At 36.4% G+C, this 26,427-nt stretch overlaps 1 protein-coding gene across 2 annotated transcripts in view; it reads left to right on the top strand.

Moving 5' to 3' along the window:
• Window positions 1-26,427, top strand: part of GMCL1 (germ cell-less 1, spermatogenesis associated) — a 47,390-nt gene that overhangs the window by 18,957 nt on the left and 2,006 nt on the right. For both annotated transcript variants that reach the window (XM_028496767.2, XM_007113456.4), the window contains 5 exons: window positions 17-154; window positions 8,339-8,408; window positions 13,267-13,342; window positions 18,727-18,872; window positions 20,959-21,046. In XM_028496767.2, the coding sequence (XP_028352568.1) occupies window positions 17-154; window positions 8,339-8,408; window positions 13,267-13,342; window positions 18,727-18,872; window positions 20,959-21,046 (518 nt within the window). The remainder of the gene's footprint in view (window positions 1-16; window positions 155-8,338; window positions 8,409-13,266; window positions 13,343-18,726; window positions 18,873-20,958; window positions 21,047-26,427) is intronic.

The following is a 26,427-nucleotide window of genomic DNA, read 5'->3' on the forward strand; positions in this document are numbered from 1 at the left end:
TTGTTTTCTTTTACAGATTTTGAAGGTATGACCTTCCTTGAAACTGAGCAAGGAAAACCATTTGTGTCAGTATTCAGACATTTAAGGTTACAGTATATTATCAGTGATTTGGCCTCCGCGAGAATTATCGAACAAGATTCTCTAGTACCTTCAGGTAAGAACATGATGAAATTATGATTTTAAGTAATATCTTTCTGATTATAATAGTAATATCATAGAAAAAAATGAGGAAAATAGAAATTATCCTTAATTCCAATAAGGTATACATTTTTATACCAAAGCAGAACCATACCATATAGATAATTTTCTGTGTTCACATTATATATTCTGAGTATTTTCCCATATCATTAAGTACTCTTCAGAACATTTAAATGGCTATATAGTATTCTATAATGTGTGTGTTCTTTAATTTGCTTTAACCAGTACACTATTTTGGACCAGACTTTCAAAAAAAAAATTAATTAAATAAAATAAAAAAGACTTTTGAAATACTATTTAGAGGTCAACTGCTTTTTCTATTAATACTCCTTAAATTTGCTATTTTGTTTTTTTTTCTTATCCTGGTTAAGACTTTGTGTCAAAGCAAATGTAATATCTTTGCCAATTAAAATTTTGAAACAATTACTGATTTAATTTTTTTAATTAAGTATCTAGTGCTTGTGTAGGATTAAGTTTAGTACTATATTTGCATTTAAGAAACAGAAAATAGAATTTGAAGATTGACTTGTAAATTTGTATAGATTTGTCTGAAAGTTGTAATTTTTTTGACACCTCGGTTTTTAATATAGCTGTGTGTTTATAGATTTAAATTGTTAACTGAAATCTGTAATTTATTTACAAAAGTATTGAATGGAAAACAAACCCAGAGTTAACATTTCTGGTAGTTTTAAAATAATGCATTTTTAATAAAATCACTCTAGGCAGGTTTATAGACAGTGGGTTTTTTGGTTAATTTTGTATAAATCATTTGTATTACGTTTGTGTGGGTCGTGGGTCTGGGGTTTTTTTGTTGTTTGTTTGTTTGTTTGTTTTTTAAGTCACAGTTTCTCTTGAAGGTTATGTTCCCTTATAGTATAGCAGTTCTGTAATAGTTTTAGTATGTGTTATACACCAGACCCTAGCAATGGTGTAATATTAGATGCCAAGGCCTATTACATACTCTCACTCTAATCATACTTGCTTTTAAGGCTCTCTAGAAATGAATTTTGAAAGAGGTTAAAAAGTAAAGTCTGTTCTAAAGTAGTTTAATTTAGGTGTTTCTGTGACGCAAGTGGATAAGCTTTATATTTTTAGAATACAAATGGGTACAAGTATTTCTAGTCTGAAATATTTTATTTAGTATAAAATTAAAAAGAATTTATATCCTAAATTTCTGACCAGATTTCAGCCATTTTTTTTCCTGACCTAAAATTACAGTAAAGGGCATTTTTTTTTCCTTTTAGAATATAAGTGGACAAATAGTTTTTCCTATATATCCAAATAAAAGTTATCATTTCAAAAGCAGAGTATAAATTAAAATTATATCCCATGCTGTTTGTGAGAGGGCAGAAAGTGGCCACATAGCTCACATTTTTAAGGTACATTGGTAAATGCTTTCAATAGGAATGTATCCTAGATTTGAAATAAATGAAAATAATTTCTATTACTTAGCTAAAATTGACTGATCATTTTTCAGAAATAGTGCCAAACACGTTAACATTATTCAAAGTTATGCATTCAGTAATCTGGGGAATTTTAATGCATACATTTTGATCATCTTTAGGTCAGAATTAAATTCAAATAGAAATTAAAGTAGAAAAAATTAAATTTAAATTTTAATAGAAATATGTTTAATTCCAAATTAAATCAGGATTCTGTATAGAAGCATTGTATTTTAGGATTCAACTGTGTCAAGCACAGTTGAATTCCATTACATCATGGAATTAGATTTACCTTAGGTCAGATCATTATGTGTGTTTCATTCCATTCTTTCATTGTCATGCTTCCCTTCCCTTTGATACCTCTGATCTCTCTTGTTGCCATTCCTCCCTGACCTTTCTCTTATGTCCTCTCATGTCTTCCATCTCTTCTCTCCATTTATTTAGCTCTCCCAGAAGAGACTATTTTCCCTCTGTAGAGGACTTTCTGTCTCTTAAGACACCCTGCTAATAAAGGGTTAGGAGGCCAGATACTAATGGGCCCAGCCCCTTCATTGCCCTTTCCAGATCATTGTTGCATATGATCCAGCTCACCCTCTATTCTTTCTCTTCTGATCCCTAGTCATTCTTCCACATTCATTTAAGACTTGGGCACTTAATTTCTGTCTGCCTCTCTACCCCTGTTCAGTAACATAATGTGTCCATATTATCATTCCATTTAGTACCCTAGCCTCCTAGTAATTTGACCTCAACTCCTGTAACATTTATCTTTGCTGATCATTAAGCACTTGCCACCTATGAACCTTGTTGTAACCCAGAATTTCTCAGCATGAGAAATCCAGTAGTTTGCAAGCTGTAACCTTCTAGCATGTTCATAGCCTCTTTCCTTTTACACTGTTGTGTTTGCTTTCCAATCCGTTTTTTTAATAAATAAATTTATTTGTTTATTTATTTATTTATTTATTTTTGGCTGAGTTGGGTCTTTGTTGCTGCGCACGGGCTTTCTCTAGTTGCGGTAAGTGGGGGCTACTCTTCATTGCGGTGCGTGGGCTTCTCATTGCCGTGGCTTCTCCTGTAGAGCACAGGCTCTAGGCGCGTGGTCTTCAGTAGTTGTGTCGCGTGGGCTCTAGAGTGCAGGCTCAGTAGTTGTGGCGCACAGGCTTAGTTGCTCCGCTGCATGTGGGATCTTCCCAGACCAGGGCTCGAAGCCGTGTCCCCTGCATTGGCAGGCGGTTTCTTAACCACTGCGCTACCAGGGAAGCCCTCCAATCCGTTTTAAGCCCTCCATTTTCTGCCAGTCTTTCAAACCTCCTGCCTTTTCTTCCTTTCAGGCTTGGATTTCATGTTAGATCATCTGGACCACTCTCTTTCACAGTTGCTTTCAACTCTTTGTCCTTCTACGTTACAAAATTCTAAAACTAAATTAAACCTTCTTTGTTTCTATATCCTCTACTCTGTGCTGAATACTGCTCCAGAGCATTCTCTAACTTTTGTATTGGTGCCACTGCAAACTCATATTTCAGTGCTAAGCCTGGACCTTGGGACTCCTTATATACTACTTTTACTTGGTCATTCCTCTTTTTCATTTGCTTCAGCAGTTATATACCAGACCTCTGCCACTCTGTTCAAGCATCCTCTCCAATAACCTCGCTGTCAGTATGGAAACTCTCCTATTTTTTTATATAAATTCTCCTTTAAATTTTTATATAAATTTTATATAAATTTATAAATTTTTGCAAGGTAATCAGGCAAAAATTTGCTTAGATTCCTGGGCTTCTTCACCTGTCCTTCCTGTCCTGTCCCAGAGGTTGAGGTGCTCCCTCCCTGTTCAAGCCAACCTTCTACTGTGTTCATAATCCTATCACTTCCTGTTTATTATGGAATTTTGTACTGTCATTTAATAATCTGTATCTTCAACCCCCTCCTGTTCTCCCTCAGCTTATAAGTTTGGTCAAATCGCTTATTAAAAAACAAAACAAATCCCTCCCTCCCCCACCCCACCCCTGGTCTTGACCCTGAGTCCCCTTCATGGTAACTGCTCCTGTCCCTTATAATCACCTTCTTAAGAGTTGCTGTATCCATCTCCTTACCTTTCAGTCATTCCTCAACCCACTTCAGTCTGTCTTTGGCCCCACTATTTCACTGAAACTTTCTAGCGAAAGTTAGGTTTGTCCTGTTTGTAAAATCTAGTGGCCTCATGTTAGTCTTATTTTAACTTCTCTAAAATTTTATATCATGGTTTGTTAGTTTTTTTCTTGAAATTCATACAGTACTACCTTAGTTTAGAAATACTGTACTCTCCTGATTCTTTTCCTGTCTCTCTGACCATTCCTTCTCTTTTTCTTTTGTAAGCTTCTCTTACTCTGCCCACCTCTTAACTTCCTGAGCGTGCCCTTAGCGCATCATTGATCTTTTCATTCTGTATAGTGTCCCAGACTGATTTCCTTCATTCATATGACTTACTGAAAGATTCTAGTTCTGACCTCTCCCCTGAGTTTCATACTTGAATATCCAACTGTTACTAGCCATCTGTAAATTGCTTCAGTTCATCTATTCAAAACAGTACTTATGGGCCTCCCTGGTGGCGTAGTGGTTAAGAAGCCTCCTGCCAATACAGGGGACACGGGATTGAGCCCTGGTCCGGGAAGACCCTGCATGCCGTGGAGCAACTAAGCCCATGCACCACAACTACTGAGCCTGAGCTCTAGAGCCCATGTGCCACAACTACTGAAGCCCGCGTACCTAGAGCCCGTGCTCCGCAACAAGAGAAGCCACTGCAATGAGAAGCCCGCACACCACAACGAAGAGTAGCCCCCACTCGCTGCAGCTAGAGAAAGCCTGCACGCAGCAACAAAGACCCAACACAGCCAAAAATAAATAATAAATAAATACATAAATACGTAAATTCTTTAAAAAACAAAACAAAACAGTACTTATATCTTTCCCCTCCAGCTCTATTCCCTGCGTTTTTTCTTCCCATGTTCGCTTATCAGTCATCAACATTAATAACCCACCCAGCCTCACAAAAAATGGCAGAATCCTGCAAGTCATCCTGTCCTCCTCAAACTCTACTCCTCCACATCCATTCACCCTGTCCTATAGATTTTTTCCCTAGATAATTCTCAAACTCACCTCCTTTTTTTGCCTGCTACCACTTCCTTGTTAAGACATCATCATCTCTTGCTAGATTACTGTAGTACAGAATATATCTGTGTCCTGGTTGGACTGTATGTTTTTCATCTTTTTCTCTCAGGTACATAGTACAGTGCTTGACAGGTAGTAGGCACTCAGTTTGTGTGAACTAAACTCATTTTCTGAAACATACTAACTTACATATGGCCTAATACTGTATTTACTGTATCAGATAAGTTTAGGTTCTAGCTCCTAACCTAAGAACCTTAAAGGGGAGGAGGAAAAGTAAACAAATATGTGTAGATTCTTCACAGTGTCCCAGGTAATATACCAGATTATACATTTAACACCTATTATGTAACATAATCTTTGACATTATCAAGGCAGTTCCCATTTTATAGTTGAAGTGAAGCATTACTATCCTGTCATACAGCTAGTGAAAAGCAGAGCTCAAATGCAACCCTTAGTCTTTCCTGTTCTAAAGCCCATATTTTTTTTGGCTACATCTTACTTAAAAGAAGTCCACTATGTTTAATCTCTTTAAGTTTGCATATCCAGTTGCAGAAACTTAAGCAAACTTAACTTTAAATTCAAACTTAACTTTGAATCACCATTCTTTTGAGTATGTTTAATTTTTTGGCTTTTGATAACAAAGTAATGAAATAGATTTATTCCCTTACTTTGTATTGTGGGCAAGAAAATGGGTATTCTTGTAACTTTTTATATCAGGAATTACTGTTGTGGGAATAATGGGGAAACTTAATGCTTAATATTTTCGTAAATTCAATAGAGATGATAATTGTTAAAGCAGTATGAATTTTAATGAAAATAAGTTGCTTAAAATGAAAAGGTATATAAATTCATGTAATTAGTTTTATTGAGAAATACTGTACTCAGTAAATTTGTCATCTTTTGGAACTAGATTTTTAGGTTATTATACATGAAGATCTTTGGGACGAACTTCTCCATAATTTTATAGTAATATACCTAGATGCTCTGTACAAAATATTCTTTTATCCAGATAGGAATTTTTTATTAATGTAGACTGTCCTTCACCTTCATGATCTAATTCTGACTTAACGTGTTTCATATAACATTCAACCTGTAGGCTGTTTTTTGCTATATGCTTTACTGGTTGTGAGTAGATTTTTGTATGTGTATATACCTGAATATACACTGTTTCTTTCATTTAAACAATAAAACTAGGCAAATTTGGGGTGTATCTTATCTTTCTGTTTGTGTTTTAAAGTTTTGTAAATCTAAGACATTTAGATTTTCAAATAATATGCTTTTGGAGACCCCCTTCCCCATATCCTTTGTATAAGACAAGAGAAATGATCTAAATAAATTCATTCTGACTTATCTTATTTATTCTACTAGAAAAGTACTGTGTTTACATTCAAAACTGCTGTCAGTTAGATCTGCAGCTGCTGATTTATAGCACTGTCAAATGCCACTTTGATGTGCCCGTTTTGAGGTTTTTGTATTTTGGTCTGATAAAGTTTAAAGTGCTTAAATTTGTTTTCACTGAGTGGAAGTTTCTTGAAGGCACTTTTTCAGAATCTTTCCACTGAACACTAATTCTGCCAAAAAGGATTCTGGAAAACTCTGCCTAGTGTTTTGGGAGATATGTCTGCATATAATCATATTAAAAACTCTGTATAAGGCAAATTGTTTCACTTATTTTTATCCCATGTTTTTCAATCTCATTTTATCAGAGATTTCCCCCTTTGTATCAACTGTCAACATTGCATTTGAACTAGTGGTTCTAGTGACTTATTTTGGGGCTGCTGCTACTGGATGAACTACCTGTAACCAAAAAGATTTCTAGTTTGACTTTTTACTCTTTTAGATTAAGGCAAGAAAGGAGGGACAAAAATGTGTACCCACGTTTTTAACTTGTTAAAAATGCTTTCAGGGGGGCTTCCCTGGTGGCGCAGTGGTTGAGAGTCCGCCTGCCGATGCAGGGGATACGGGTTCGTGCCCCGGTCCGGGAGGATCCCACATGCCGCGGAGCGGCTGGGCCGTGAGCCATGGCCACTGAGCCTGCGCGTCTGGAGCCTGTGCTCTGCAACGGGAGAGGCCACAATAGTGAGAGGCCCGCGTACAGCAAAAAAAAAAAAAAATGCTTTCAGGGAATTCCCTGGCAGTCCAATGGTTAGGATTTGGTGCTTTCACTGCCGAGGCCTGGGTTCAATCTCTGGTCAAGAAAATAAGATACCGCAAGCCAGGCGGCGCAGCCCAAAAAAAAAAATGCTTTTAGTTTTAAAGGAGTTTATTCAAAGTTGTTGAAACTAAATTTTAAAACATTTTCATGGGATATAGCTTATATGATATTTGAGAGTATGAATGTGTAACCCTTTCATTCCATTTTTATAAATGAATCATGAAAAGCCATATTCTATCTCTAGATCAGTGAGTTTCAAACTACAGGCATAACCAGTAGTGAGTTGAGAAATCATTTTAATGGGAAGGGATCAGCTTTTTTTTTTAAAAATAAAATACAGTAAAACAGAATTTTAAAATACAAATACCTTGCAAATAAGATGAACAATATGTGTGTAGGTATACTGAGTCACATAAACTTTGCTGTTAGTCTTTACCTACTGGAAATGAATTGTTTGTGGCCTAGATATTCAGCAGTTATTCCTTATAACAGCAACAATATTATTTTAGGGAAAGAAGCACTCATAAGTGTATTTATAGAGAATTTTAAGGAAGGACACCAATAAATCAGTGCAAGGCATCTGGATACCTTTTATTAGGTAGAGAATTATGAAATGAAAACCCGGATTTTAATTGCACTAGGGTTTTTCCCCTGCCTTTCAGTAGAGGTAGAGAAATCATTTAACTTAAAAATTAGAAAAACTACCCTTTTAGCTGGGAATAAATAAGAGCAGAAAAATAAATATGGTGCTAAGCCAGTTCTGCTTATATTTTTAATAAATCCATGTTTTTATGTAAAATAATTAAAATTTCAGCTTCCACAGTCTCATTTTGTGGAAAAATTATATGCTTATTATTAAAGGGAAGAATATCTATAATTATTATATTCCATTTACAATAATTTAAATTATAATAGTTATCTAAATCGTGTCAAAATTATTTCTTCAGTTGCATAATTCACCTAATAATTCAGAGATGGTATGTTTCTCATTAATTGTTTTTAGATAATTCAATATAGGAACAATCCATTATTCAGTTTTCTATTAAAACTTTTGTTAAAACTGAAAATATTACTTTTGGTATGTTTCTCACAAATGAAAAATAGTATGAGTTATGAAAAGGAAATTATTAAATACAAGAATATACTTTTAACTAAAGTTTTAAATGTATGTGATCTAAGTAGAGTCTGTCCTAAAGCAAAGGAAGAGAACATTTACCACTTTAAAAATCATTAAGCTGTATCGTTATAGCATATTTATAAAATATAAATTACCAGCTTTACTTATTGCTGTTTTAAACTTGAATTTTAAAATGGTAAAACTTTTATCAACTTCTTAAAATTTTTAAATCCTTTATGTTTTTCCATATTTCTTATTATTCTTATATGTATTTTTACATTTTAGAATGGCTATCTTCTGTGTATAAACAGCAGTGGCTTGCTATGCTCCGGGCAGAACAAGACAGTGAGGTGGGGTAAGTATGGTACATCATAGCATTGTTCATTAAAAAATATATATATATATATTTTTTTACTGAAATATAGTTAATTTACAATATTGTGTTAGTTTCAGGTGTACAGCTACGATATTCAGTTGTGTATATATATTTTTTTCAGATTATTTTCAATTATAGGTTACTGTAATATACTGAATATAGTTCCCTTTGCTATACAGTAAATCCTTGTTGCCTATCTGTTTTATGTATAGTAGTTTGTATCTGTGAGTCTCATATTCCTAATTTATCCCACCACCCCTCCCTTTCCCCTTTGGTAACCATAAGTTTGTTTTCTTTGTCTGTGAGTTCTTCTGGTTTTTATATAGATTCATTTGTATTATTTTTTTAGATTCCACATATAAGTGATATCTTATAATTGTCTTTCTCTGTTTGACTTACTTCACTTAGTATGCTATTCTGTAAGTCCATCCATGTTGCTGCAAATGGTAATATTTCATTCTTTTTTATGACTGAGTAATACATATTCCATTGTATATAAATGTACCACATCTTCCTAAGCCAATCATCCGTTGATGGGCCCTTGGGCTGCTTCGATGTCTTGGCTTTTGTAAATATTGCTGCTATGAACATTGGGGTGCATGTATCTTTTTGAATTAGAGTTTTCATCTTTTCGGGATATATGCCAAGGAGTGGAACTGCTGGGTATGGTAGCTCTAATTTTAGTTTTTTAAGGAATCTCCACACTGTTTTCCATAGGGGCCGCACCAATTTACATTCCCACCAACAGTGTAGGAGGGTTCCCATACCCTCTCCAGATTTATTATTTGTAGACTTTTTGATGATGCCCATTTTGACTGGTGTGAGGTGATATCTCATTGTAGTTTTGATTTGCATTTCTCTAATAATTGTTGATGTTGAGCATCTTTCCATGTACTTGTTGGCCATCTGTATGTCATCTTTGGAGAAATGTCTATTTAGGTCTTCTGCCCATTTTTTGATTGGGCGGTTTGTTTTTTTGAGTTGTATGAGCTGTTTGTATATTTTGGATATTAACCCCTTGTAGGTCACATCATTTGCAAAGATTTTCTCCCATTCCCTAGGTTGTCTTTTCATTTTGTTTATGGTTTCCTTTGCTGTGCAAAAGCTTTTAAGTTTGATTAGGTCAGGTCCCATTTGTTCATTTTTGCTTATATTTCTTTTGCCTTGGGAGACTAAGAAAATATTGCTACAGTTTATATCTGAGAATGTTTTGCCTATGTACTTTTCTAGGAGTTTTATGGTGTCATGTCTTATACTTAGGTATTTAAAGTATTTTGAAGTTTTTTTGTATATAGTGTGAGGGGAGTGTTCATATTGATTTACATGTAGCTGTCCAGCTTTCCCACCACCACTTGTTGAAGAGACTGTCTTTTCTCCATTGTATTAATATATTATTGCCTCCATTGTTGTCGATTAATTGACCACAGGTGTATGGATTTTGCTATGAATTTTTAAATGTATTCATTATGTTGAAAAACCAGTAACAGTATTAAAATCAAGAGCTGTTGGAGAAAAGATCATGTAATCAGCTTTTATTCTTATATTTCTATAACTATCAATATTATAAATATTTATCTTTCTGGTCAATTAGTATAACAGAATGTTTGTATTGTCACTTGCTATATTAGTGAAATTGAATAATTCATATACTTTGTTTCACTTAGTGTTATGATATTCTTTTAAGCTATTGAAATATTACCTGGAATAATGCTTTCATAAAGCATGATCTTCATATATATGTATAGGTAAAGCCAATTTTCTTATTTGTGGCAGTATTGTCAAATTCTCACTAATGTAATAGGGGTTTTTTTAATTTTTTTTTTTAAGTTCTTTTTTAAAAAATATTTATTTATTTATTTATTTGACTGCACCAGATCTTAGTTGCGGCACGGGGCATCTTTAGGTGCAGCACACGGGATCTTTTAGTTGCAGCACGTGGGATCTTTTAGTTGTGGCATGCGGGCTCTAGTTCTCTGACCAGGGATGAACCCAGTCCCCCTGCCTTGGGAGCATGGAGTCTTAGACACTGGACCACCAGGGAAGTCCCCTGTAATAGGTTTTTTGAAGACTTGAGTGTAAGGTGAATTAACCCATCTGGTTACACAGGTGCCTTCATCAAAAGCATATGACCCAAAAAAAAAAAAAAGCATATGACCCCTCTAGAAAATATTTATCTACTGTCTTCATTTTAAGAGAAAGCATATCTGTTCTTTCAATGTGTAGTGCTTTGCAGTTCAGAGAGGTACTTCCACATTTATTGTTTGATCTTTATACTAGCTCCTTGGTATAGGCAGTGTGAAGAGACAGTCCACCTGTGAGTATATAAAAAGGTTTTACATTTAATTTTTTTTCTGCCCTGATCTCTCTTAATTTATTTTTATACACTAAAGAACTTACAAAAATAATAGCCTAGTTGTGTTTATAGCTAAACAGTGAGTGTGTGAAAGGGTTCTATAAACTTAAGATAATGATTGCAAGATTATTATCCAGGGTTCTTAGTTTCTACTTTACTTGTAAGTTATATCCCATCTTTTCCCAAATATATTCATAGCATACTTATCTTGGCACAAATACAGTAAGATTGTTGAAACAGAAATGAGACCCCTCCAAAAAATGAGTTAATTATTTACTGGAATTCAGATTTGAAGCATTTTGTAGTGTATGAAATGTTTTATAAACCATCCTACCTACTTCTTTTGTATATTCAGTTTTTAAATGTTGGATGTTCTCTATTTTTCAAGATTTTCTCATCTGTATCCTTTTTGAGTTTAATATAGAGTCTCACCTAAGAGACTGAGTTAGAGTAAGTGGCTTTCTTGCCTTCACAAGTATATGATTCTATTGCCCCTAATGAAGCACTCTCTTCCACACATACTGAGCATCTGCTCGCTACTGTAGGGCTGCTAAAGTGAGAAAGACAGTGTACTCCCTGGACTCTGGGTTATAATCTAGTAAAGTCTCCCTCCAGGTTTCTCCTCTTCCAAATGCTTTTCCACATTGCCAACAGGATTAGCCTCCTAAGTAGAAATATAATTTCACTTCCCTGCTTAAATAAGACCAGGGACATTTGATTATAGTTAGGGATTATTGCTTTATGTGTGATATATATTTACAGATTAAAGGATATGATGTCTGGAGGGTCAGCCTCAATAATAATCAGTTGGGAGGGATGTGGGGAGAAGTGGGTTGGGAGTAAAACTAAAACAGGATTATTGAACCTAGATGGTGAGAAAATTTGGCTCATTGTACTATTTACTTTTTTTTTTTAAGCAAAGCTTTTATTTATTTATTATTTTTTAAAATATTTTTATTTATTTATTTTTGGCTGCATTGGGTCTTTGTTGCTCTGCGTGGGCTTTCTCTAGTTGTGGCGAGCGGGGCTGCTCTTCCTTGCGGTGCACAGGCTTCTCATTGCAGTAGCTTCTTTTGTTGCAGAGCACAGGCTTTAGGTGCGTGGGCTTCGGTAGTTGTGGCACGTAGGCTCAGTGGTTGTGGCTCACGGGCTCTAGAGTGCAGGCTCCGTAGTTACGGCGCACGGGATTAGTTGCTCCACAGCATGTGGGATCTTCCCGGACCAGGGCTCGAACCCGTGTCCCCTGCATTGGCAGGCGGATTCTTAAACACTGCGCCACCAGGGAAGTCCCTATTTACTTTTATATGTTTGAAAGTTTTCGTAAGAAAAAATTTTAAAGTAACAGAACAAATACATGGGAACTCTCTCTTATCTCCAGGAAAATTTGAAACTCCTGTGAACGTAGCCTGTGGGGCCCTTCAACAGTCTGTCCCAAATGCCTTTCTCTTTATCTCCTCTCATGCTCATTTTAGGCTCCAGCTGCACTAAATTCTTCATACATTTAGTACCCTTTCATGCTCCGGTCCTTTTTTGCTAGTCCTTCTACCTGGAATGCCCTTCCTCTGCATAGAGTTCACCCCTGACGTCTACCCCAACAAACTCCCTCTCAGGCACAAATAATACTTCCTCTATGATGATCCCCACTCTTAATCCCAGGCAATAAATCTGTGCCTTCTTCATGCTCTTAACATCAGTTCTCTCCACATTATTATATTATTACTTATGTCTAGTTCCCTACTAGACTGAGCTCTTGGATGTCAAGGATATGTTTTATTAGTTTTATTTACATTTCATTATTTTTTATGTATTGTATTTGTTTCAAAATATTTATTAGATAATGATGATGATGATGGCCCCAGTATCTAGGTACTTAATAAATGCTGTATATGAATGAATGTATTTTATCATTTGGAATTCTAAGCTAATAATAATGTCATTTTATTATTACATCTTGAGATAACAGTGTTTCTCTTAGTTGATTAAGGTTTTTAAAGTAAGAGGGCCAAGTAAAGATTAATTGTTAAAATTCTACAGCTGTTTTCTATTAAATACTGAGTTTGTATAGTTGTACTACTTTAAAAAATGGCTTGTGTGTGAAACAATAACATCAAATGGTAGGTGATACCAAGTCACGTCTTAAATAATAGATTTTAATTTAATTTTACTTAGTAGTTAGACTTTTGTTTTATTTTCTCAGTAAGCAGAATTTCTCATAGATTTTTTTCCCCTCTTTGGTTTCACTGTGTCCTAGTAAAAGTATTCTAGAAGTCAAGACAATAAATGAAACACTAAAGATTTAAAAATTTTTTTATTTAGTAAAGGTAATGGGCTAAATTTAATCTTTGCATTTTGATTTTTATCTGTACTACAAAATTTTATTTTTAAATCTAGTAGAAAGTTTTTCTCTTGTTTTAACTCACAGTTATTTTTCAAATATTAGTTGCTTATTTTCCATGAGATTTCATGTTTTATATATATTTCTAGGCCTCAAGAAATCAATAAAGAAGAACTAGAGGGAAATAGCATGAGGTGTGGTAGAAAGCTTGCCAAAGACGGTGAAGTAAGTATGGGTTGTGACTCTTAATAGTCTTATACAAATTGTTGTACTATTAGTGCAAAATATACTTTCAGTAACAATCATGATACATGTTATACCTCAGAAGAGCTTTTTTGTGGATTAGTTTCTGTAGCATGATCTCCTGGGCAAGGAGTTACATACTCAGTGGTGATTGATTATTCAGCCTTCCCTGAGACTGTTGAACTTTCTGGGTGTAGATACAAGATATGAGAAGATCCCTCAGCAAACCAGAAATAAAGATAAATAAGACATTAAATGGGAGCTGTTACATAGTCTTAAAAGTAATTCTTTCTATTTTAGTTACCCTAGATCAAAGACATTCAAACGCTTTGATTGCTACCCACATTAAAAATTATGTATTTCATTAACACCCAATACAAATGCATATAAGTGAAACAAAAGTTACAAAACAATGCTTACAGCTGCTGTGTCCTATAGATGTATTTCTACTTAATTTTTTTTTAAAAGCTGATCGTGACTCATTAAATTGATTTTACAGCCACTAAAGAGACATGAACTACATTTTTTTAAAAACTCTACCCTAATTGTAATTTTCATCTTTGAAAAAAATTCAGCCTAATTTAGATAACCATATGGTTATTTTTCTCCCAGATTTTCCCTCATTTTAACTTTAATTTTGAAAGTTTCATTATTTTATGTTTGCATTAATAATCGCAGAGTGTGAAAGAGGAATAGCATCTTATTTATTCCTTAGTCCTCCTTATTGTCGCTTCCAGACCTTGTTCCACCCTCATCGTCATTGAATCGCAGCTCCTTTGAAGTGTATACTTCTACACCACTCACTACTCTGACTGTGGCCATCACTCGCTCGGCTTGCTGGCTTTCTTTCTCCCTACTCTTCTTATCAGTCTTGGTGATTTTAGCATCTGTTCCCTGACCTTCCTTCCCTCCGTGATCTTGTGCTCTACCCTACCTCAGGAACCAATTTCCTATAAGCATATCCTCAATTTTTGTATCACTAATTCATGTACCCTCTTCAAAATCTCCATTTTAAGCATACCACTTGCAGACTTCACCTCGTGTTTTCTTTCTAGCACTCTTCCTCTAGTACCTGGACTCCCAACAACTTTTTAACCCCATTAGAATGTACAATACATTGTTCTTACTATCTTTTCCCCATTACCCTCTCACCACATCCCTACTTCTTTCTTTACTTGACTTATATTTTATGTTCCATCTTAAAATTGGTCCCTGGCTGGAGTGGGATGAATTGGGAAATTGGGATTGACATATATACACTATTGATACTATGTATAAAATAGATAACTAATGAGAACCTACTGTATAGCTTAGGGAACTCTACTGAATGCTCTGTGCTGACCAAAATGGGAGGGAAATCCAAAAAAGAGGGGATATATGTATACGTATAGCTGACTCACTTTGCTGTGCAGTAGAAACCAACACAACACTGTAAAGAAACTATACTCCAATAAAAATTAATTTTAAAAAGTTATTGACCAGGGCTTCCCTGATGGCACAGTGGTTAAGAATCCGCCTACCAATGCAGGGGACATGGGTTCGAGCCCTGGTCCGGGAAGATCCCACATGCCGCAGTGCAGCTAAGCCCATGCGCCACAACTACTGAGCCTGTGCTCTAGAACCTGCGAATCACAACTGCTGAGCCCGCACACACCACAACTACTGAAGCCCCTGCACCTAGAGCCCATGCTCCACAACAAGAGAAGCCACCGCAGTGAGAAGCCTGCGCACTGCAGCGAAGAGTAGTCCCTGCTCGCCACAACTAGAGAAAGCTGGTGCGCAGCAACGAAGACCAATGCAGCCATAAATAAATAAATACATAAACAAATAAATACATAAATTTATTTTTAAAAAGTTATTGAGCAAAATTAAGGCTGGGAACTTTTGTAGATAACAATTAATTAAAAACAATATACAAGGTGAAAAAAAAATTTGGTCCCTGGCTTATATTCTTAACTTCCTTTTTCCCTTTTTCACTCAGTCGAATTCACCAGGCTAAACCCCAGTTCTTGTTAAATCCCACCTTTCCATGCATTCCATGCCTGCTTCCATACAAATGAATGTGACTAAAGAAAAACACCATACAAACCCCAGCAGCTTTCACTTGAATGTTGTAACTATAAACTTCAAGCAGGTTTTTAGTGCTAAATGGTGATCCTCCTACATTTCCCTAGTGAATTTATCCTCCTACTCCTGGAGTAACTCTCATACCTTCTCAAAAGGGCAATGCTACCACCCTTATTCTTATCCATTGGCCTTGCTTATTTTTCATTCAGAAAATAAAAGCAGTAGGAAGAGAATCTGTGCATCCTCCTACCAACAATACTACCAGTCTCCTTGCATCTGCAGCCGTATGCTGTGCTTTTCCTTTTACTAGAATGGATGAACTGTCTGCTTCTATCCTAGTCCACCTCCTTTTGTAATGGACCCCATCCCTTCTCAGTTCAAAAAGTTTGCTCCTACAGTCATCACCTCACTCTCCTGCATGATCAGTTTTTCTCTTCTGTATTATCATTCTCATTTAGCATATTAACATGCTACAGCATCACCCATCTTAAACCATTCCCTGAGCCACATTCCCCTCAAGCTTCCACTCCATTTCTCTGCACCCTTTTTAAGCAAAACTCATTGAAATAAGTTGCCTGTACCCACTCCAATTCATTTACTCCAATAAAGTCAAGTGAAACGCTGTGCCATTGTCACCAGTGATTCCTACATTACCAAGTCGAGTAGTTTTCAGTCTTCCAAAAGTTCTTGGCAACATGACCCATCTGTTCACTCACTCCACGGAGATTTTCTCCATTTGACTTGAAGGACAGCATACTGCACTGGTTTTCTTCCTGCTTCGTTGGCTGCTCCCTCTAAGTCTTTGCTAGATCCTTCTCTTTCTCAACAAATGTTGGTGTGACTGGAGGCTCAGTACTTGGACTTCTTCCATATCTGTGCTCTCTATGCTGACTCCTAAGTGATTTTATATAGTCCCATGACTTTACACCAATTCCTAACTCCTGTATCCAGCTACTCACTTGACATCTTAGAATTCTAATAGCCTCTCAAATATAATGGTCCCAGCTGAACTCTTTGATTTTCATTCCCAAACTCCTCCTTCCCAAGTATTCTCCAACCCATAGATAACCCCTCTGTTCATCCACTGCATAAGCTCCACACTTCAGATTCTTCTTTCTTTTGTTCCATATCTGTTGTCCATAAGAAGTTCCTTTGAATATATATCTTCCAAATATATTCTTTTTTTTTTTTGGCTGCGTTGGGTCTTCATTGCTGTGCATGGGCTTTCTCTAGTTGTGGCGAGTGGGGTCTACTTTTCCTTGCGGTGCATGGGCTTCTCATTGCAGTAGCTTCTCTTGTTGCGGAGCACAGGCTATAGGTGCATGGGCTTCAGTAGTTGTGGCGCACGGGCTCTAGAGCACAGGCTCAGTAGTTATGGCGCTCGGGCTTAGTTGCTCCGCGGCATGTGGGATCTTCCTGGACCAGGGATCGAACCCATGTCCCCTGCATTGGCAGGTGGATTCTTAACCACTGTGCCACCAGGGAAGTCCCCCAAATATATTCTTACCACGTCTACCACTACGACCCAAGTCCAGGCCACCATTATCTCTTGCCTGGACTGTTGTAGCTTCATAACCGCTCTCCCTATTTTTACTCTTGTTCTTATACATTGTTTTCCACACAGCAGCCAAAATCATCTTTTCAAAATGCAAGTTAGATCATGTTACCTCCTTCCCTAAAGTTTTCCTTTAGCCTCTTACCACACTTAGAAGAAATCCAAACTCTTTCCTACTATGGACTCTAGGCCGTATGTTTTCTGGCCCGACTGACTCTCTGAACTCATCGCCAGCTTCCGTCCCCCTCAGTTATTGCCTGAGCCGTATAGCCTTTTTGCTGTTCCTCAGATACGCCAAGCATGTTTTTACCTCCAGAACTTTGTACTTGTTGTTCTCTTTGTCTAAGTCTCTTTTCCCCAGATAGCTACCCAGTCCGCTCCTTAGTTGACTCAGGACTCTAGTCTCGTAGCATCTCCTTAGAGAGACGTTCCCTGACCACCTGCCTGAAGCAGCAGGCTCCCCAGCTGCCAGCCCACCTCCCCTACCCTGTCACTCTCTCCTGGCATTCTATTCTGTCCTCTTCCATCCCATTTCATGTTTGTTGTTCATCTCCTCCTCCACATGAACACACACGTATTAAAATATACATTTACTAGGGCAGAAACTTCTTTACTGCCATTTCTTCAATGCCTAGAGCAGTACCTGGCACAAAATATATGCTCAATAAATATCAGTGAACTATTGATATAATGTAATTCAGAGGGTCAATCAAACACTTGAAGTCCTAACTTTACTTCATTATACCACGCCACTTTACTTAATAGTCTCTCATTAACTATCAGGTGATAGAATAAACAAACTTGTGAACCTCATGATGGTATTTAAAATAACTCAGTTGTGTATCTGTTGGTTAGTTACTTAAGGTATTTTAGGGTATTTTTAAAATTTATTTAGGGCTTCCCTGGTGGCGCAGTGGTTGAGAATCCGCCTGCCGATGCAGTGGACACGGGTTCGTGCCCCGATCCGGGAAGATCCCACATGCCGCAGAGCGGCTGGGCCCGTGAGCCATGGCCGCTGAGCCTGCGCGTCCGGAGCCTGTGCTCCGCAATGGGAGAGGCCACAACAGTGAGAGGCCCACGTATCACAAAATAAATAAATAAATAAATAAATAAATAAATAAATAAATAAAATTTATTTAAACTACAAAAAACAGTTCACTCATTTCTCCCACTCCCCACCCCTCGCCTCTGGCACCCACCAAGCTGTTCTCTGTATTTGTAAGCTTAGGGTTTTTTTTTTAATACATGTTTTTTTTAGATTTTACATATAAGAGAGATCACACAAGGTTATCACTTAAGGTATTTCAGAGTATTTTTAAAGCAGGAAAAATTTTAGTGGATTCTTATTACCTCTTTCTAGACTCCTAGTCCCCTAAACTATACCTACTTAGAGTTGGTATAGTTTATAACTATAAACTAAGCCATATTAGTTATGATAAAATTACAGTGTGGAGAGTTGATGAAACAGATCATGAAGAGACGATATTAGGAAAGTACCTGAAGGAATAATGATCATAAAGGCTGCTTTTGCTGGCTTTGATATATACTATGTCTATGTGGTAAACCTTGTATATATATCACAGATATGTTCTGTGTGCTAAGCCTTAAGGCACTGACAAAAACTAGGGACCCATAAGACAGAAATACTTGAAATGAATTCGAAAAAGAAAAAACAGTTTGAACTTTTTATTTTTGACTTGCTAATATGATAAACTGAAGTAAATCTTTCTCCTTTGTATTTTAGTACTGCTGGCGGTGGACAGGTTTTAACTTCGGCTTTGACCTGCTTGTAACTTACACCAATCGATACATCATTTTCAAACGCAATACATTGAATCAGCCATGTAGTGGATCTGTCAGTTTACAACCTCGAAGGAGCATAGCATTTAGGTAGGATGAGATTTTCCCACCCCACTCTTCCTCACTCTAGAAGAACTATAAGTAATGAAATAAAACCATAATTTACACCAACAATAGTAGAACTTTGCTAAGATACAATATATATGAAACTGCAAGGAAATGATAAAGCTCCATTCCTACAAAATGTATTAATAATCAGAATTATAAGACCCAGATCTAATATGTCAGGAAGAAAGAATGGGCTGGAATATGAATGATGTAGGATTGATACTGGGCTTGAAGCTGTTGCCTTGCTGCTATTCCTAGAAAATAAAAGGTCCAAACTGGAAATACAACAAGGTATTCTTACAGGAAAACATGTCTGGTATTTGCCTTAACTTTCTATAGGATTTCAGATGTCCAACTTTGCCTAGTAGTTGAGCTGGCAATATTTTTCTGGAGAGGATGCTGACAAAATGGAAAATAGCTTAATGAACGGATTATTTAAAAGTCATATATTTATATTTACCTTACACCATACACAAAAATTAACTCAAAATGGATCAAAGACCTAAACATAAGAGCTAAAACCATAAAATAAGTCTTGGAAGAAAACGGGAAAAGTTTTATGACATTGAATTTGACAGTGATTTCTTCAGTATGATACCAAAGCACAGGCAGGAGCAACCACGAAAAAAGTTGAACTTCATCAAAATTAAATCGTGTGTCAAAGGACACTTAACAAAGTGAAAAAACAACCCATGGAATGGGAAAAAATATTTGCTAACCATATATCTGATAAGAATATATAGAGAACTCCTAAAATTCCCCAACAAAAAAACCACCTGATTCAAAAATGGGCAAAGGACTTAAATAAACATTTCTCCAAAGAAAATATACAAATGACCAATAAGCACATGAAAAGATGCTCAACATTACTAATCATAAGGGAAATGCAAATCAGAACCACAGTGAGATACCACCTCACACCCATTAGGATGGCTAATATCAAAAACAAAACAAAAGTGTTGGTGCAGATGAGGAGAAATTAGACCCTTGTACATTGCTAGTAGGAATGTAAAATGGTGCTTACTTTGTGGAAAATGGTATGGCAGTTCCTCAAAAAATTAAATAGAATTACCATATGATCTAGGAATTCCTCTTCTGGTTATTTACCCAAGAGAATTGAAAGCAAGGACTCAAAACATATTTGTACACATAGCAACATTATTCACAACAGTTAAAAGGTGGAGGCAACCCAGGTATCGACAGATGAACGGAAAAACAAAATGTGATGTATACCTACAATGGAATATTATTCTGCCTTAAAATGGGGGGAAATTCTGACATGTCCTATAACATGAAGCTTGAAGACATAACACTAAGTGAAATAAGCCAGTTACAAAAGAACAAAAATACTGTATGATTCCACTTACACGAGGTACATAGAGTAGACAAGTTTATAGAGACAGAAAATAGGATGGTGATTGTCAGGGGCTGAGGTAAGGGGAAATGGGGAATTCGTGTTTACTGGGTACGGAGTATCAGCTGGGGAAGAAGAAAAGGTTCTAGAGATGGATGGTGGTGATGACTACAGAACAGTGTGAAATGTGTTGAATGCCAAGAACTATACACTTAAAAATGGTTAAAATGGTAAATTTTATGTATATTTTATCACAATAAAAAAGGCATACTTGGGGAATTCCCTGGCTGCGCAGTGGCTAAGACTCTGTGCTCCCAATGCAAGGGGCCCGGGTTCAATCCCTGGTCAGGGAACTAGATCCCACATGCATGCTGCAACTGAGAGTTCTCATGCCACAACTAAGGAGCCCACGTGCTGCAACCAAGACCCACTGTAACCTAATTAATTAATTGTTAAAGGCATACTTATAAATTATTTTTATATCTCAGATATGTATAATAGCACAAGCTTGTAAATCTAAATGGAATCAGTTTATAGTTTGAAAAGACTTAAAATTCTTAACAAATAAAAGACTTGTAGAGAATTTTAAAAATTAAAATAAAAGACATAGAATATGGAAGAAAAAAGTAATTATTAAAGTAAGATAGGCCTTATTTAAATTGATCTGTGCTTTAAAAAATCATTAGTTTTTGTGTGTGTGTGTTTTTATTCTAGATTACGTTTGGCTTCTTTTGATAGTAGTGGAAAACTAATATGTACTAGAACAACTGGCTATCAGATACTTACACTTGAAAAGGACCAGGTATGTTTGATTACTTTTCTGTTAATTTTTTCATTATAGTATTTGTCTTTTGACTCCTCTTTTGAAAATTCTTAAGTAGATTTAATTTTGATTTAAAGATTGGTTTGAGAATTTTTTAAAGGTAAGTATGGAAGTACCATGTTCACTTTTGCATGATTTACTCCATTCTACCAGAAGTGTAACTAGGACCAAAAACAATAATAATAAAAAGAAAACACAATTTGATTTGAGGGGCAGAGCTGACAATAAGGAAATAATTATTCATCCTGAACATGATCTTCACAAAGTTATGAATCTTAATTGTTTTCTCCATTGTGTTCATTTATTTATACATTAATAACATCTTAAAGACAATCCAGTATATCTCCATAGCTCCTAGATATTAAGCGAACATTATCCTCTAGCACAGTAGGTTTCTAAAATGACAGACATCTGTAATGTTCCCAAAATTATCTCTAAAGCCATTTGTTTCTTCATAAATCACATGCATGTAGAAGTTTCAAAATGTCATGATGAAAAAGTAAACCAGTTTCAAAAAGTAAAACGAGAGCTGTTAAAAATCAAGGATGTTTATTTCTAGTAAAGCTAACCACCATTCCAAAGGACATACTATTTTAATAAAAGGTTTGGAGCCTATGGTTCACATAAATTATTAGAAGTTAGCAGTTTTCCTCAGACTGAAGAGACTCATAAAACATCAAAAATTAGCACTGCAAGGAACCTTGAAGTGATAGTTCTGACCTCACCTACCCTGTATGAAAACTCCTTTAACAGCATTCTTACAGAGGCTCCTCAACCATTGTTGGAACTGTTAGTGAGAGGGAGCTGACTCTGTCGTGTGGTAGGTGTAAGTGAGCAAGTAGGTACATATGAAGATTCAAATCTGCCTCCATTGGAATTCTCTGTTGGTCCCTCTCACGCCCTCTGGAGCTGCATGGACAATATCTATCTTTACCTTCAACCTGGAACTTCATTAAAAAACATTGTCATGGCTCAAAGCAGCCAGAGACTTAATTAAAAAGCACCAGGCCAAGATAGTAGTTGTATTCCTAGTGTTCCTTGATTTGTTCATTCAGCAAACATTTGTGTCCCTACTTCATGCTAGGTTCTATGCTAGGAGTGGAGGAAATAAAGAGGAGCTTATATAGCTAAGTGGAAGGAGAGGGATGGGCTCAAAGAGTGTGTAACGTTTAGGGAGACATCTCTAACCTTTACAGTGGGGGAGGGGCAGAGAACACAGGTCAGGGAAAACCTCTTCTGGACAAGTTGAAAAGTGAATGGATACGTGAACCAAGCCTCAGATGATGAGTAAAATAGAGGCAAGGGGGCTTCCCTAGTGGCGCAGTGGTTAAGAATCCACCTGCCAATGCAGGGGACACGGGTTCAAGCCCTGGTCCAGGAAGATCCCACATGCCGCGGAGCAACTAAGCCCGCGTGCCACAACTACTGAGCCTGCGCTCTAGAGCCCACGTGCCACAACTACTGAAGCCCGTGCACCTAGAGCCTGTGCTCCGCAACAAGAGAAGCCGCTGCAATGAGAAGCCTGTGCACCTCAACGAAGATTAGCTCCCACTCACCGCAACTAGAGAAAGCCTGCACACAGCAACAAAGACCCAACGCAGCCAAAAATAAATAAATAAATAAATTTAAAAAGATAGAGGCAAGGCAGCACATGGGTCATTCAAGGAATGGAGAGGTTTGGAAGAGGAAGGGTTCAGTAGGTGTAGAGCCAGGGCATGATGGGCTATGGATGGAGTTTGGACTTTTTCCTGAGCTCTGTTAGAGAGCTATGGAAGGATTTTAGTTGGGGGGTTGCATATGTGTTTTATGTAGCTTATAGATGTTTGTTATAGAAAAATAGAAAATAAAAATAAGCAGAAAAAAAATCATACATAGTCCACTGAGAGATGACACCGCTGACATTTTTTTCATCACCTATATCTTTTTTCCAAAATTTTGTCTTACTGTTAACTATTTTGTAGCCTGCTCTTTTTCCACTTTGTTGTATACAGCTTTTCTTGTCAATAAATATATATACACAACATCATTTTTATTACTGCATAAGTGTTACTTTAGATATACCATAATTTAAATAATGCTTCTTTGGATAAAGTTGATTTTTTTGTTTTTTTGTTTTTTCACTATTATAAAAAATGTACATGTATCTTTATATGTTTTTCTGATTTTTTAAAAGATGAATTCCACAAAGTGGAATTCTTGTCAAATAAATGGTGTATATATTTTCTAGTGGCCAAATTGCCCTCCAAAAACACTGTCAACTTACACTCCCTCCGGTAGTACAGCAGAGCATACGCAACAAAGTGTATCATTCTTTCTAGTCCTTCTCCCAATATAATAAGTGGAAACAAATCATTTATTTTAGTTTTCATTTGTTTGGTTTCTGATATAGTTGGGTTTTTTATATACTTATTGAACATATTGCGTAAATTGACAGTTTATATTGTTTGTTTTTTTAATTAAGGTGTTTGTTTTTTTAATTTTAACACCTTTTATATAGTAAGAATAATAACATTTGTGATGTGCTATACTTTTTCCATTTTTGTAATTTATCTTTCAACCTTCATGAAACAATCTATCAATCTCTTCCTTTAATGAGTTCTTCTTTTAATGTGCTATTTAGGCCTTCTAACTGGGATTATATAGTCATCTCGGTTTTTTTTCCTATTCCTTTTATTTTTTCATTGGAGTATTTTGATACATCTAAAGTGTATCAGATGTGTCAATGTATTTGAAATGCCATTTTTATCATACACTGTAAGTCCTTATATACTTGGTTTCATTTGTGAGATTTCTGTTTTACTGATTCTATTGTGGAGACAATAATGCTTTGTTTTAATTAGACTCACTTTAAAAAGAATTTTATTACCAGTAATGCAAATTCACCTTCACCCTTCTCTTTTCAAAAATCCCTGGGTTCTTTGTGCATGATTATTCTTCTGTATGGGGTATAGAATCATTTTGTCCAGTTTCCTCTCAAAAAATCCTATGAGGGTTTTGCTATATACTGTTAAATATAAAGTAATTTGTGAGAAATTGATATCTTCCCTTCTGGAATATGGTATTTTCTGCATTTAATCAGGTCTTCCCTTATGTCTCTAAAATTTAGTTTTCCCCCGTATTTATTCTTATATGTTTCCTGGAAGTATAAAATGCTAGGTATTTTATATTTTAATTTCTAACATGAAATGAATCTTTTATAAATAGTTTTTGATGACTATAGGAAAGCTAGTGATTTTTATATATTTATTTTAAAACTATCCCTCTGGGCTTCCCTGGTGGCGCAGTGGTTGAGAGTCCGCCTGCCGATGCAGGGGACACGGGTTCGTGCCCCGGTCTGGGAAGATCCCACATGCCGCGGAGTGACTGGGCCCGTGAGCCTTGGTCGCTGAGCCTGTGCGTCCGGAGCCTGTGCTCTGCAACGGGAGAGGCCACAACAGTGAGAGGCCCGCATAACCACAAAAAAAAAAACAAAAAAAAAACTATCCCTCTTACAGGACTACGCTAACTAGATTTGCATTATAGAAGGATCTCTCAGAAATGTGTAAGAAGGATTAGAAACATGATAGTGGCAGAAGACAATTTAGAAGCTATTACTATAATCCAGATCAGAAATGATGAGAACCTTATGGAAGGTAGCAGTGAAGATGAAGAAATGTTGATGGGTTCTAGAAATAAACGGGTGCAATTGATAGAATTTGGTGCTTAAGTATGTGTGAGGATGAGGACAAAGAAGTCAGATAGTACCTGGTTTTGTGACTAGGGCAACTTAATTATAGTGGTAATAATAATCCTTCCTATAATTCCTGATATTTGAATTATAGGAAGGAAAATGAACGTGACTTAAAGTGAGGGTGAAGAGATGATGAATTCAGTTTAAAGCATATTTAATTGGAAGGCATTGAGGTGAGAATTTGATAGACCAGTGGATAAATGGGTCTGGAGTTTGTAAGCAATGCCTGGGCTAGAAATAATGATTGGATGAGATAAGCTACAGGAAAATATGTCGAGAATATGACAGGAGGGAAACCTAGGGAACACTGGTCTTTAAGGGGTGGGCAAAAAAAGTAACCTGGTGAGACATTTAAGAGCTGGGATGGGGAATCAAAGCCAATTGCAAGGGTGAAAGTATAGATGGCACAGAAAGAAAGGAAAGAATAGGTAGTATTCAGTAGCTGATTATTTGAATTTGAGCTGCTTTATGTCTAAGTGAAGATTTCTAGTAGGGAATTGGATGTATGGATCCTGGAATTTAGACCTGTAAATAGAATGTAGGGCAGTAATAGAGCTATAGTACAGGTAAGTAGCTTGAGCCTCAGAGAAGCAGAGAAGATAGAAATAATGGTCTGGAAACAGAGATGAAAACCCAGGAAGATACCACCACTCTGTCTGTTGCTGTGATGTGTAGACTTCACTGCTTCCATTGCATAGTGGAAGAAGGAAAATGGAGCTTTTCTATAAAAGTGCTTCAATGCAAATGTAGGTGTAAATTGAGCCCTCAGGTGGAGTTAAAGGTTTGATGAAGCTAGAATTAGATCTGTCTAGTTTGGGGAGGGGAAATAGGGATTAATACAGTTCAATATTCAGAAATTGGTATGTCCATTCAGCCCCCAAGTGATGTCCGCATGGATCCCTTCTTTTCCCAGAGTTGGCTCTTTGATCTACTCTCCCCCACCAACCTTAACTATATTCAGATACCAGAATACTAATCTTCCTTGGAGTCTTTGTTTGGTCGTGGTAGAGAATCTTGCTTTTGTCATCAGATACACATATCGTCAAAGCATATGTCCTCAACAAACTTAGTAAATGTGCCTTCACTCAGGTTATTGCTACAAATGTTGACTAGTCCAGGGTGACTCAAGCATCTAAAGATCAACTATGCTTTGATATAATTGCTCTCTGCTTAATCCTGTTAGCACCATCAGCCCAGGTGATTGCCTCCCCTGACCTATCATCATATCCATTTTGTTCACTAACTTAAAAAAAAAAACAACACTTTGCCCGTTTTGGAGAACATAGAGATTGTGCATGTTTGTGTGTGTGTCACATTTCTATTCCCTACCTTCTTTATCCAAATTTATCTTGCTGCTCCCCCAACACAGAAGCTGTGTCCAGTTGAGCCTTTGTCAATCACTCAAATGTTCCAGTTTTAGTCCCTCTTCATTGCAGGAGCACATGCTTCAGTAAAAAATAGTAAATTCTAGATTTAAACAGTATTTTAATAGTATATTCTCCAAAATGTATAAAGGTGAAACTAATGTGTATTATTTCAGTATCCAAGTATTTAAAAAGTAGTTCTCAGGTCAGTGCTATGGCTTATATTCTGAGGATTTATTCTGTTCACCAAATACTGCTGGTAAAGG

Source organism: Physeter macrocephalus, chromosome 12, assembly GCF_002837175.3.
Source record: "Physeter macrocephalus isolate SW-GA chromosome 12, ASM283717v5, whole genome shotgun sequence".
Taxonomy (NCBI): Eukaryota; Metazoa; Chordata; class Mammalia; order Artiodactyla; family Physeteridae; genus Physeter; species Physeter macrocephalus.